This window comes from Oncorhynchus gorbuscha, linkage group LG24 (genome assembly GCF_021184085.1).
Source record: "Oncorhynchus gorbuscha isolate QuinsamMale2020 ecotype Even-year linkage group LG24, OgorEven_v1.0, whole genome shotgun sequence".
Lineage (NCBI taxonomy): Eukaryota > Metazoa > Chordata > Actinopteri > Salmoniformes > Salmonidae > Oncorhynchus > Oncorhynchus gorbuscha.
Window position 1 is genome coordinate 27,761,014 of NC_060196.1, and position 14,323 is coordinate 27,775,336.

At 41.2% G+C, this 14,323-nt stretch overlaps 2 protein-coding genes across 2 annotated transcripts in view; both read left to right on the forward strand.

Moving 5' to 3' along the window:
* The window catches only part of LOC124012140 (splicing factor, proline- and glutamine-rich-like), a 28,420-nt gene extending 19,059 nt beyond the window's left edge, over nt 1-9,361 (forward strand). The window contains exons 10-12 of the transcript XR_006834671.1: nt 8,153-8,204; nt 8,522-8,626; nt 9,236-9,361. The gene's annotated coding sequence lies outside the window, so the exon portion shown is untranslated. The remainder of the gene's footprint in view (nt 1-8,152; nt 8,205-8,521; nt 8,627-9,235) is intronic.
* Nucleotides 9,362-10,798: 1,437 nt separating this feature from the next.
* On the forward strand, nt 10,799-13,216 carry LOC124012089. Its single transcript, XM_046325486.1, has 2 exons — nt 10,799-11,147; nt 12,067-13,216. Exons 1-2 carry the CDS (start codon nt 10,924-10,926, stop codon nt 12,611-12,613), a joined length of 771 nt encoding a protein of 256 aa, XP_046181442.1. The 5' UTR covers nt 10,799-10,923; the 3' UTR covers nt 12,614-13,216.
* Nucleotides 13,217-14,323: the final 1,107 nt, after the last annotated feature.

Genomic DNA, 14,323 nt, shown 5'->3' on the forward strand with positions numbered 1-14,323 from the left:
GCCTAGAAGCAGCAATGTACTGGGAAAGAAAGATCAGACTCATTTTAAAATTAAATTTCAACTCAATCTGTGGTGATCTTATGTTAACAAAGGCAATGACCACAGTTGCTTTTTTTTCAGCCTGTTGGGCTGTTTTTACAGGCAGCCCAATTCTGATATTTTCCCCACTAATTGCTCTTTCGACCAATCAGAGCTGATCTGATTGGTCAGAAGACTAATTAGTGGATGATAAAGTTTAAGAATTGGGCTGCCTGCCTAAACTCAGCCATGTCATACTGTTTGCAGATGGAATCACAGATCAGGACACAAACTAATGGTTAAAATAAATGTAGCTAGCCTTGTTTATGCACCTGTAGTGGGTATGTAGATCACCCCTTAGTTAGTTTTATATTTATATATATATATTTGTTGTCCTGGCTTTATATGGATTATTGAAGTACTCTGAAATAGTTGCTAGACTTGTATAACCGATGGAAGTCTATAGTAGAACTTCCCCTTATTCCCCGTCACCCTTCGGCAGACTGAGGAGACCTGCGTACCTATAAGGAGCGAGAAGCTTGTCTTTGTCAAGTGTCTTGAGTGCATGGGCGTGCAGTAGCTGTGCAATAAAATCCAACAGCCAGCCTGCCCCATTCCACAGTAGAGGCTCCAAGTAAAGGCTCCGGCAGTTGGTTACGTTGAGGATGAGTAGTTCTGCAGAAGTCAGTGGACAGTAGAGCCTGGACTTGTGTGCAGCGAGAGGTATGCTTACAGAGCCACTGAAAAGGTAAGTGTTCCTGTTCATGATTTGTTTAAATGCCAAACATGTACTGCTCTAACTTCCTCTGTCACCTGACGTGATGTGACAGTACAGGGGTTCTGGCATCACACTTCTGAAAAATGGAATCACAGTGCAGTACTCATTCCTCCCTCTGTATGTGAACGTGTGGCAATGTGTTTTTAGCCTGTGCAGTATCTGGTATTTTTCCTTCATTTCTGACTGAAGCTGGTCTCTGTATGAAACAAACTGTATATGGACTGCTGTGTCACTGGCTCAACAAATAGTGTGTGATGGTGTATACCCACAACTTGACTTTGGTTCAATCAACACAACTCCTTTTGTTGAGACTTCTTTCAAGCTGTAATGACAAGTGCAAATGGAGGGGGGGGGGGTGGTACTGGCAATTGTTTTTTTGTCATTGAATTATCTGGTTCCTTGGCCCTGTAGAAGGGTCTTGGTTGTTGGTGGGGATCTTTATTGTTGATCTTGGCCACCTGTTTAATCGAGTAATAGAGGAAGCAATTTGTGAAGCCTGTCCATTGTCCAATGTTTGCCTAATATTAGAACATAATTTATTTTGCCTTTATTGCAAACCTTCGTAAATCATGTAGACCAAGGCCAAAATGTAGCCGCTAAGGTGTATCGTAGTACTCGAGCACAGGACTCTGACTCAAGTCGGACTAGTTATTTTCAATACAGAAACGATAGCTTTGACTCGAGCAATATTCAGCACTAGACTTTTTGTGTGTGTCTAGGGATGTGAGAATCAACCTGGTGACCATGTTCATTTCGACTTGACGTGTGCTCTAAGTGGACTGGCTTTTTTTGGACGTCTACAGTGCAACACTGGCAAGTGATATTTGCCCAGTCGATTCAATGTTACGGCAAAGAAACTCCTTAAAGACCCCTAACGAGTAATTGTCAATGTATTTTATCAGCGGTTCAGACTTGCTATGTCCGAATACCCATACTAGCGTACTCTGCTTAAACTGCATACTATTTAGCACGTACCTTTTAGTAATAAGTATGCCACAGTCGCAACGCAATAGTGGCTGGCTGAGTAGGTGGACGGGGCCGAGTGCGGGTGGGTTTTTCCAGCCTGATAATAGCACATTTTTGATACATTGCTCTAATCTCTGAATAGGAATGGTGTAATATGCCTACTCAGGATGGTTATAGGCAGACTACCACATTCGACCTATACTATAAGCCATAACATATTTTATAGTGAAACCAAAGGGCCGTGAGATCTATCTATATACATGCAACAATTTAAATGATTTTACTGGGTTACATTTCATATAAGGAAATATTCCATTGAAATAAATTAATTCTGCAATAATCTATGGATTTCACATGACTGGGCAGGGGTGCAGCCATTGGTGGCCCTGGGAGGACATAAACCCACCCACTGGAGAGCCAGTCCCAGCCAATACCCCTTAAAAAATAAGCCCCCAACAAAAGGGCTTATTACAGAGAAATACTCCTGAGTTTTCTGCTCTCCGTGTGGCTGGTCTTAAACAATCCTGCATTAGAAGCCGGATGTGGAGGTCCTGGGCTGGTGTGGTTACACATGGTCTGCGGTTGTGAGGCCGGTTGGACGTACTGCAAGTTTTTGACAACTACTTTGGAGGCAGTTTATGGTAAAGAAATGAACATTCAATTCTCTGGTGGACATCCCTGCAGTCATCAGCATGCCAATTGCACACTCCCTCAAGACTTGATAACTGCAGATTATATCAGGTGTACCTGTGTAAGGATCATGCTGTTTCATCATCTTGATATGCCACACCTGTCAGGTGGCTGGATTATCTTGGCAAAGAATAAATGCTCACTAACAAGGATGTAAACACATCTGTGCACAAAATACTCAAATTTTAAGGAGAACAAAAACGGCTTTGCCTACATTTGAACACTGAGTCTTCCCAATTTAAGTAGCCTAGTTTTGTTTGACTACTTGACAAGAACTAGAGCCCATCACCCCCTGTTTCAATATGCATTCTGGAAGTGTGCATTGAATTTGACTAGATGAAGGGCAGAAAATGAGCGTAGTGTCCTGGCATTTAAACAATACTTGATTTTTGAAAATGAACACACTAACATATTTTTGCATACTGGGAATGCGACATGTGAGATTGCGTTTGCTATTTGTTTATTTTCGGTAGCTCATTCGCATCTAATTGATCAGTTAATGTCAAAGCCAAAATGATTATGACACCCTGGACTTAAAGTGCTCAATTTTTTTTTTTGACATGTTACATACTATTAAACTTTATTTTTCCGCGTACTCATGCGGCCTACTGTTTAGGATGAAAGTATAGGTATTCGGTCATGTGGAGCAGTGAATTGTACTAGTATTTGGGCTCTTTCAGTCCTCTTTCTTGCCTGTCTTGTCACACACCAGTAGTCCAGTTTTTTTTTTTGGGGGGGGTATATGTGATTGGCAACCTCCAATTTCCAGGTTTTCTTGGTTGTGTGGTTCATCATTATGGGTTCTTACACTTTTTCAGTTGCTCCCCTAGGTCATTTAGGAAGGTTTTAGTTGGACTTTTGTTCCACCCAGCTTTCATTTATTTACTTTGAGATTGTAATAGAAATGGCAAACATGAGCTTGTTGACAACTGAGTAGGCTGGGAACAGCCTCTACTTTTGTAGAATGTGACTTTGGTGTATTGCTAAGATCAACTAGAACGTGTCATTTTCAAGCGTTAATCCACTGGGCTATTCTTGGGCGGCTGGACAGTTGTGGGTTTGGGTTTGGGTCTATCTGGGTCATTCACAGCCTAGCTATTCATAAAGGTCACTTGGTCACTTCACTTGATACTATAGTGTGGCAACTACCATACACAAGAAGGCACTGTTTCTCTTTCTCTCTCCTGTACTTTGGAAAGACCTGTGACTCTGTCCAAAAATGGCAGCCTGTTCCCCCTGTCTGGTTCCTGCCTGTCTTAAGTGGCCAAATCCATTATGGAGGCCCCGTGGGGATGGCCCAGTCCATCACTCTCAGACATGTTCTACTGAAATTGTGTACTGTTAAGGACAATGGTGCAACACTAAAATTATATTTTTTAACATGCGCTTTCTCCCTCGTTTGCAAGCGGTCGCTGTCAGCGGTTTTGAAATATCAGTCCATTTTTGTTATTTTTTATCTCACCTTTATTTAACCAGGTAGGCCAGTTGAGAACAAGTTCTCATTTGCAATTGCAACCTGGCCAAGATAAAGCAAAGTGGTGCGACACACAAACAACAGTTACACATGGAATAAACAAACGTACAGTCAACACAACAAAGTCTATATACGGTGTGTGCAAATGTTGAATTGCCACCTTTTCCCAGACCATGTTGCTATGTGCATAATCGAAATGTTAAACGCATTGGTGTTGAGAGAAATGCAGTGGAGGCAGCAGCGGAGTTAGGTGACAAAACAGCCCTTGCCATAATTGTCTAGGAAAAGTGAGAGGAAATCCCAACTTAATTAGGTCTTTAATCAATAGCCTAAATGTGCTATATATACATTCTCTAAGCGGCCTCAAACGGTAGTGTTGCCTGTTTGAATAATAGCCTACTTATTCCCATGCAACCACGTGGAATAAACAACTTCACAAATTTGTTTTTAAAAATTATTTGCTATATGCTGTAATAAAGGAGTTACACATTTTGTTAGAACAGCCTCTGGTATTATTTATTTAGTGTGTACACTGTTCCAAATGATCAGAAAGTATGTATAATAACCCCGATCATGATATTATTATGATCATTATAATAAGTGATGTCATTATCATTAGGCTTAGTATAACAGCCTTGTATAACTAACATTGAGCTGTATGGCCTAAGAGCACATCCTGTTTATTAATACTGTAATTTACTTGGGCCTGTATTTCAATACATACATTTTTATATATATATATTTATTCTGCCACTGTAGCAATAATTAATTTGTTTATGTCATCACACAGCGTACGAGTCATTCGGATTTTAAATGCAATGAAGCGTACGAAAAATATATTATAATAATAAAGCAACCGTTGAATAATTGGCCTAAACAGTAAATAAACCGCTCTATTTCTGCAATTACATTCACAAATGCATGCGACTGTTTTTAGTCTTGCTGTAAAAGGCTTTACGAAAAGACTTTCTGGTATGCATATTTGGTTAGTGTTTACATTTTTCCAAACGGTCAGAAATGTTTTGAATCTAACCGCACCAGTTTGGCACACATAATATGCATATATATTCCTTTTCTTGATCTCCAAGATTTTCCACAACTATTCAGTTATTCCACATATCTGACTTCCCCTTTTACTTGAGCAACCAGTAAACATTCATGTTTTGACTTAATTTGTCACATGCTCTGCATCCATTTTGCTGTCACGTTACGGAGTTAGTAGTTTCTAACCAATTTATTGATGTGATTATGATATTGTATAGGTCATGCCCCATTGATCACGAGCATGCGATGCATAGGCCTACATGTGTCACGTAAAGAGCAAGGGTTTAGGGATGGTTGTAAACTAAACATTTGGGTAACTGAACTTTTCATTCAGAAATAGCTCTAATTATGTTGCTGCTTCAGCAACACGGACGATAAACTGTTCTGTGGTGGTTGCTGCAGCAGGGAGGAGGACACAACGGGTGCAAGTCTAACAAACACGGTCTTATATTTTATTTTTTTTGTGCGCAGCAGGTTTGAGTCCTGCCCGGCACAAATCAGTTGTGGTCGGAGTCCTAAGTCATTTGTCGGAATTATTTCATCCAACAGTGTGCTTAAAGCATCAGACAAGCTCAGTGCATATAGTTTATTTGATTAAAACACACAATCTCTATATATGGGAAAATGCACGTTTTTTCTTCTCCCATTTTGACCTATTGATTAGGCGAAAGAAGATACTCTCGGTCGACATATATATTTGTTGTTGGGACAGCCCTTTTTTTTCATGCTTCAAGGTATCATCAATCCTCCTGTCTTATATCAGTGACATTCTCAAGCCAGTGACCAGCCAGCCAATTATAAAGGGTTCAGTTCACAAGGACTGTGCCAACATCCTTAGTGTAACAGTTTGTATGTAAACGGTGTCTCATGCAGCAAACTTAGTGTTGGTTATCTTGGACTGTAAGCGTCTTGTGTAAAGAACTACCATGAGCAGTGAAATCAGCCCTAGGGCTGTCTAGTGTGTCTGTCTGCACTGTGATCCATTTCCCCTCGGGAGTCTCCTCTTTGAGTGGCCAGTCTGCTTCTCCGTATCCCCTTCAGAGTGTGATGCCAGAACTACCCTCCAGGGCCTCTACTGGAAAGGGCAATGCATTTTCCAAACTCGTTCTGCAAGATCGACGTCGCAAATGCCCATCATGATGTATAAGGTGAAAGCGTCTTCATAGGTGCAACTCCTGACGTTTTGGGGGGTTTGCTATAACAATACTTTTCCAGTGTCAACCAAGTCAAGCTTACCTTGCTTTGTAACTTTTTTCAGTCCTCGTGTTTTTGCATGATTGGTGTCATGGCTCTTATGCATTTGCCTGTTCCCTCTGGAGTTAATAAATGTTGCTATAAAGTGACGTAGCCTACATACCTAACTACAGTGGGGAGAACAAGTATTTGATACACTGCCGATTCTGCAGGTTTTCCTACTTAAGAAGCATGTAGAGTTCTGTAATTTTTATCATACGTACACTTCAACTGTGAGAGACTGAATCTAAAACAAAAATCACATTTGTATGATTTAAGTAATTAATTTGCATTTTATTGCATGACATAAGTATTTGACACATCAGAAAAGCAGAACTTAATATTTGGTACAGAAACCTTTGTTTGCAATTACAGAGATCATATGTTTCCTGTAGTTCTTGACCAGGTTTGCACACACTGCAGCAGGGATTTTGGACCACTTCGCCGCCATACAGACCTTCTCCAGATCCTTCAGGTTTCGGGGCTGTCGCTGGGCAATACGGACTTTCAGCTCCCTCCAAAGATTTTCTATTGGGTTCAGGTCTGGAGACTGGCTAGGCATCTCTAGGACCTTGAGATGCTTCTTACCGAGCCACTCCTTAGTTGCCCTGGCTGTGTGTTTCGCTTCCACGACCCATCTTCAATGCTCTTACTGAGGGAGGGAGGTTGTTGGCCAAGATCTCGCAATACATGGCCCCATCCATCCTCCCCTCAATACGGTGCAGTCGTCCTGTCCCCTTTGCAGAAAAGCATCCCCAAAGAACGATGTTTCCACCTCCATGCTTCATGATTGGGATGGTGTTCTTGGGGTTGTACTCATCCTTCTTCCTCCAAACACGGAGAGTGAGTTTAGACCCAAAAGCTCTATTTTTGTCTCATCAGACCACATGACCTTCTCAAATTCTTCCTCTGGATCATCCAGGTGGTCATTGGCAAACTTCAGATGGGACTGGACATGTGCTGGCTTGAGCAGGGGGACCTTGCGTGTGCTGCGGTATTTTAATCCATGACGGCGTAGTGTGTTACTAATGGTTTTCTTTGAGACTGTGGTCCCAGCTCTCTTCGGGTCATTGACCAGGTCCTGCTGTGTAGTTCTGGGCTGATCCCTCACCTTCCTCATGATCATTGATGCCCCACGAGGTGAGATCTTGCATGGAGCCCCAGACTGAGGGTGATTGACTCATCTTGAACATCTTCCATTTTCTAATAATTGCGCCAAGTTGTTGCCTTGCTTGCCTAATGACCTGTAGCCCATCCCAGCCTTGTGCAGGTCTACAATTTTATCCCTGATGTCCTTAAACAACTCTCTGGTCTTGGCCATTGTGGAGAGTTTGGAGTCTGTTTGAGTGTGTGGACAGGTGTCTTTTATACAGGTAGAGAGTTCAAACAGGTGCAGTTAATACAGGTAATGAGTGGAGAACAGGAGGGCTTCTTAAAGAAAAAGTAACAGGTCTGTGCGAGCCGGAATTCTTACTGGTTGGTAGGTGATCAAATACTTATGTCATGCAATAAAATGCAAATGAATTGCTTAAAAATCATACAATGTGATTTTCTGGATTTTTGTTTTAGATTCTGTCTCTCACAGTTGAAGTGTACCTATGGTAAAAATTACACACCTACATGCTTTGTAAGTAGGAAACACTGCCGATTTTGCAGGTTATCAAATACTTGTTCTCCCCACTGTATGTTAAAATTTACTTTAAAAAAAATTGTAATGTCTGACATTAATTGGCACAAGTTCTTTTAACATTTTAAACAATCTGGCATTTACATCTAGTGCATGCATGTACTGTAGTTTTTGTCATTTAAATTCCAAAAAGCCTAATCCACTCAAGTCCTCTACATCCCTGTAGTTTAGCACTCATATCTACAGTTATTTGTGTACTAGTGTCTCAGGATAAATTTTCGAAATTCATAGCTTTGAGCTCATTGTTTCTCTCTTACTGCAGGGGCCTCGAGTGATTGTAGGAGGCTGAGGAGCTGCTCCTGGTTTAACATATGGTAAGCTACCTGCAGAGGGGCTAGATGGAAGCATTTTAGTCATTGCACCAAAGGGCACTAGTCTGAATTGATTTAATGTTGCTAAGACATTGTTTACCTTTTTGAAGCCTTAAATCTCTTAAGTTCTCATATTAAACAAATAGAAATGTTTTTGTGGGGATTGTCAAGATTTCATTTTTGGGGGGGAGGGAGAGCATGCAATCCTGAACCCTGAATCCTGAACCCTCCTGAATCCCCCCCCCCCCCCCCCCTGATTTTTGACAATGTTGCTTCATTCTTAGTGGAAGTTGTTGACTTATGTTTTTCTTTTGTTGCAGGTTAACTGAATAGACTGATGTTTGTTCAAGCCTGTGCAGGGGCGCCTCTGGTCCATCCTAAAACAAGGATGTGGTCTATCCTAAAGCAAGGAAATGGATCTGCAGGTTGGTTGAACTATTCTCAAACACATTAGTTTAAATAGTGTGGTTGCTTGTTCCTGAATGGCGCAGTGGTCAAACACCACTACAGCCTGAGGTTTGATCACATGCTGTGTCACAACCGGCTGTGACCGGGAGCCCCATAGGACTGCGCACAATTGGCCCAGCGCTGTCCGTGGTAGGGGAGGGTTTGGATGGTGGGGTTCTCCTTGACTCATCGTGCTCTAGTGACAAGCTGACTCTGGTTTTCAGTATAACAGTTTTTCCTCCCACACATTGAGGCTGACATCTGGGTTAAGCGAGCAGTGTGGTTGGTAAGTAGGGGGCCGGGCGGGTCATGTCTCGGAGGACGCATGACTCGACCTTTGCCTCCGAGCCCATTGAGAAGTTGCAGAGATGAGCCAAGGGAGGTAATTCGGGGAGAAACCTGGGTTAAACATTTTCTATTTTATTTTTGCTTGTGGCCAGGGCCTGGTTAGTGCTGGGATGGGAGACAGCCTGGGAAAACTGGGTGGTTGCGCTGTTATTGCTTGATTTGATATTTGTTGATCATTTCCAATGGATGATGTTATTTGTATCGACTCAATAAATGTTTCATATTTTTCCTCCCGTAAGAACCAGGCGGAAGTGAAGTGTGACGCCGCCCCAGCATCCAACCAGCAGAAAAACTAGAATTTCAACAGGAGACTTTTTTAAAAATGTATTTTTCTACACAAAATTGCAATAAAAGGTTCAACTTGGGAGATTTGTCCAGTTTTTTTGTTTTGATTAAACCTGTAATTGTCCTAGTGAATCTCTAGAGATCTGACAACTAATCCACGGGGATGTTATGGCTATCTAATAGCACTGGTAACATTTCATTTTATGGCACGGTTTCCACTGGAGTTTACCACACAAATTCAATATTCTTACAATTCAACACAATTGGTACTAAGTTGTGCCTAGTGGCGCTTGTTAAATTACCATAATTCAGGTGCCATTGAGTGACAATGTAAAATAAAGTACTGCCTCTGGTAATTCCCCTTGCCTCATTCAACAGTTGAATAGAACTGATTGAACTTAAATGTGCAGGTTTAACATGGAAATCCTCCTACCATTATCAACAAGTATGAAAGTTAACATGTTTATTGTTCTGCCATGAATATATTTTGGTATACCTATTTAGCTTGTTCTAAAGTGTGTGTGTGTCTCAAAGCTTTTAAACTCGCTGAGACACTCCTATTCTGACCTGTCTCGGAAGCCTCTTGTCCGGTTACAATTAAGGGCAAGGTACAATGTTTCCCTGTGCTGGATCACGCTTGTATCCTGTGGGTTGGCTGTCACTGCTGGAGATGGTCCAGCGAAAGGGGCACGGTGCTGGAAGCTGAAACCGAGGAAACAGAAGGCATGGAGAATGTGTGCCTGAAATTTCCCCAAAGCCCATGCGCTAGAAATGATTTGAACGTTATCATTTATAGTAGACATTTCAAGATGATCGAAGAAATAAATGTTTTCTGTATATCTCACGAAGACCTGTTCTGATGTAGTTGTTGCTTTCGTAAAGATCAACTACACTAAAAGCAGGAAATACTAAATTCTTACATGGGGCGTTTAGAAATGATTCAGAACTCTTTCCACATTTTAGAATACGGCTAATGTATTTAAATTATGTAAATAAGGTATTACTGTATTTTTAATACATTTGCTAAAATGTCTAAACCTGTTCACTTTCATGAGGTTTTGTGTGTCGATTGAGGATTGCTTTTTTTTATTTAATACATTTTAGAATAAGGCTTTAACGTAACAATGTGGAAAAAGAGGTGTGTGATTACTTCCTGAATGCGCTGCATAACCATTTAATTTAAAGAATCTAAAAGCAGTGGTTTAGGACTCTGCTTCATGTTGAATCGGAATAAGACTTAATTTGTCAATGCTCCAACTTGAATGCTTTCAAGTTTCTCAAATCTGAACAAAAACATTTATTGGAAAATAATAGGTATTTTTATCACGCTGCCCTACCATTTTTGACTACTTTCAAGTTTGAATAGCGATGAAGTATGGCGCACACATACTTTTTTTGGTTGCTTAATATGCACAAAGTTATGAGTGGATCATCAGATCCTCCTGCAGTCCAGAACCCAGTTTCACAATAGACTATTTAATGTTATGAATATATAAAGTAGGTGGCGTCCACCTGGGCTGCCTCATCGATGCATCTTTAATGGGCATGAATTATTGATCAGCCTCACCTGGCCGCATGCACCCCCGGGTGCGCCAATGCGCACACAGATGGGCTTGTGCAGTCTGCTGTTTCTGGGGGAGACATGAGCACCGCAGGAGCCGGTCCTGGCCTCAGCCTGGACAGCGGTAGGCTGTGGCACTGGAGAGCCATGCAAAGGAGCAGAGCTCTTGTCCGAACCTACCTCAAGTCCAACTCTGTGCTCGCACTGCCTCAGCCCAATGGAACACGACAAAGGGACAGTGTCCGACTGCCTTCCCTAGCTGCCTTTAAAGCCTCGCACAGGCAGACAACCACGACTCCACTCAGGTAAGCTGATAGTCATACTAGGACCAGCCTGGGGCCCATGCAACCAGCAGCTTGGCTGCTGAATGCATTATTGTTATTAGAGGACTTAATTGCGTAAGTGTTTGCAAACCAGATATAATGAAGGACCTCTATAAATTAGTTTGTGCTGTATTCTTATTGGTGCAATTTTCAAAAGATACATTGTGTAAGAATCCTTCGTAATAAACTGTTGCCTATGTATCTGAAATATATCCTGATATTGATTCACAATCTAGTTTCATCATACAGTGAATTGATTAGATAATGAGGAAAGGAAAGATTATTTCCTGAATTGTCTGGAAATTGCCCAGATTTAACTTCTGTAGGCAAATTGTATAGTTCCCAACAATTAGTTATCAAATTAGGTAATATATACACAACATGTTTTGATAACAGAAGTCTTCCTCTATAAATCTCAGGTGTACGAGGATATATATCTGTTTGGGACACTGTAACTACAATGTAGTGCAAGAACAATTCTGAGTTTGTGTCTTGGAGGATTGGACGAGAAACCTGAGTGAGGCATTAAAACCCCTCACAACTGGGAACACTCCCCCTGATACCACACCGCTGCAGCCAGTTAGAATGCAAATTTTGAATAACAAAAAAATGATTAAATTCACCCCCTGTCAAAGGAAGCTGTTGACCAGTAATTTTTGACATTCATACTGTACATCTGTTATTTTCATTGAGGAAGTACAGTATTGAGTCTCATTGAAAGAGACCGTGTAGGACTAAAATGCTTGCTTGAATGCAATTGTTTTGTGTCTGTTTAGGCCCTTGATACGCAAATGATTACAGGAAGTTTTAAGTGTGTCAACATTTCATATCATTTCACACCTTCACAGTGTCTATATTTGCCACTATCCCACCTCCACCTGTCCGATTCCTCTCCACACAGCATTAGCGAGCCCTCCCTCTTCACCCCGGGAGAACGAGCCGTGTTCGAGGGTTTTTCCCCTAACCGCCGCCCTCTGCGGAAACGACCACTGCCTCTCTGCAAGTCCTGTGACACAATAGTAGGAAAGAACCTGAACCAGAGCAACAGACCAGTGTACAGCCACTTCTCCTACCCCATCAGACCCAACCCAAAGCTGGGGAAGCCCAGATCACAAAGTCTGACCCTGGCCAAGGAGCAAGGCGAGCTCCGTCCTCCGGTGGTGCAGCACTGCCAGTCGTCACACTGGGAGGGTCTAACAGTGAGAGGAAAGCCCTGCCTGAGCCTCCCCAGCCAATCTTCACCTCCCGCTGCTTCTATGCCAGCACGCACACAGCTTCACATATTCTTGCCCACGGAAGGAGTTGGAGGGAGAGAGGAGGGGGACAGTGAATCTGTGGATGAAGGGTTTATGGACGAGCTGGATAGTAAGATCACTTCCCTAAAACTCCAGCAGGGGAAGGCCAAGATTCACACACACCCTGATAAGGTCCCTGGAAAAATAAAGTGACTTTCCACAACCCACTGAGCAAGTTGACTGGGTTTCACGTTTTAGGAACAACAGGTCTTAAATGATGACTGCTCAGTTATCTGTAGGTTTAAAGGCTCCAAAGTATTGTGATGTGAACACTAGTCCTTTTTTTGTGAAATGTGTCAGCTCAGAATAGAGGGATTCTAAAAATGCATGAAGCCCTCCACTGGTATTTTGTCACAGAAGAATAAATCCAACTTCTACATGTTTTATGTGCAGTACCTGTAAATACTTGTTAGTTATGCATATTCCTTCAATGAATCTATTGTATAAGAATATTAAAAGGTACAACATGTAAGGTTTCATGTTGTTCAATAGCGGTTTCAATAAATGATATATGCAGTTGTTCTTGGGGAATATTACAGTGCCTATAGAAAGTCTACACTCCATTGAACTTGCTTTTACATTTTTCTGCATTAAAATTCAATCTAAAAGGGGATTTAATTAAATGTTTTTACCACAGAGCAAAACAACATACTCCACATTATCAAAGTGAAAGCAATTTGTAGAATTTTTTTTTTAATGAACTTGAGCAATTTTGACAAACATTTTCAAAATGTAAACAGGTTTTTGGAAATGTATTTACAGGAAATGAATAGAGGGAAATATTCCTATAATAACTACAACTTAACTTCTTACCTGGGAATATTTAAGACTCACGTTAAAAGGAACCACCAGCTTTCATATGTTCTCATGTTCTGAGCAAGGAACTTAAACGTTAGCTTTCTTACATAGCACATATTGCACTTTTACTTTCTTCTGCAACACTTTGTTTTTGCATTATTTAAACCAAATTGAACACGTTTCATTATTTATTTGAGGCTAAATGGATTTTATTGATGTATTATATTAAGTTAAAATAAGTGTTCATTCAGTAATGTTGTAATTGTCATTATTACAAATAAATAATGTTAAAAAATTGGCAGATTAATCAGTATTGGCTTTTTGGTCCTCCAATAATCGGTATCGGTATCAGCGTTGAAAAATCATAATGGTCGACCTCTAGCCTAGATCATGGAAAAGAAAGACAGACCGACCTCTCCACACTTTGAAAAGAGGGTCAAATTATGTAGCAGAGCATGGGAAGTCAATCAGATGTTGTATGGCATATGTCGCTATGCATATTATGTAACGCGACAAAAGCTACTGGAGAATTGGTTGAGAGAGCTTCCTCATGTTGGCTAACGTTGTGGAAACAGGGTTTTCATTAATGAGCAGGAGCAGAAGTTGTCAGAATATCTCTTGAGGGTAGCTGATTTATATTATGGATTGTCTCCGTGAGGTAAGCACTTGATAGGAATTAGTGAGTAGTAAGTCATTGCTAAGTTAGCAGTTAATGTTGGTGGCAATTAAGGTCAAGGGAGGGAGTACTCATGTAACTTATTAATGTAAAGTATTAACTGGGGGAAGGGCGAAAATTGAAAAAATGTGGCTAATTCTTAAATTAAACTTGATCTGAAAATGTGGTCGGAGGGTGTGACGCAATTTTCATAGCCTCCGGAGGTATGCAGAGGCCAAATCAGCTCTATACCACATCGCAGTGCTCCTCTCAAATGTTGTAATAATGTGGAGAGCTCCGCATTGACATGACTGGCGTGGTACATCCGTATAAACGCAAGTATGAAAGGTCTGACGTCTGCTAAGGCACCATCAACAGTGAATGCTGTACCACCACTTCAAATTTCAGAA

Excerpts from the sequence above, each read along its gene's own strand:
- LOC124012089 (XM_046325486.1), top strand. The coding sequence starts at position 10,924 with ATGAGCACCGCAGGAGCCGGTCCTGGCCTCAGCCTGGACAGCGGTAGG. Across the intron at positions 11,148-12,066 it reads ACAACCACGACTCCACTCAG|CATTAGCGAGCCCTCCCTCT; the intron begins GTAAGCTGATAG and ends CTCTCCACACAG.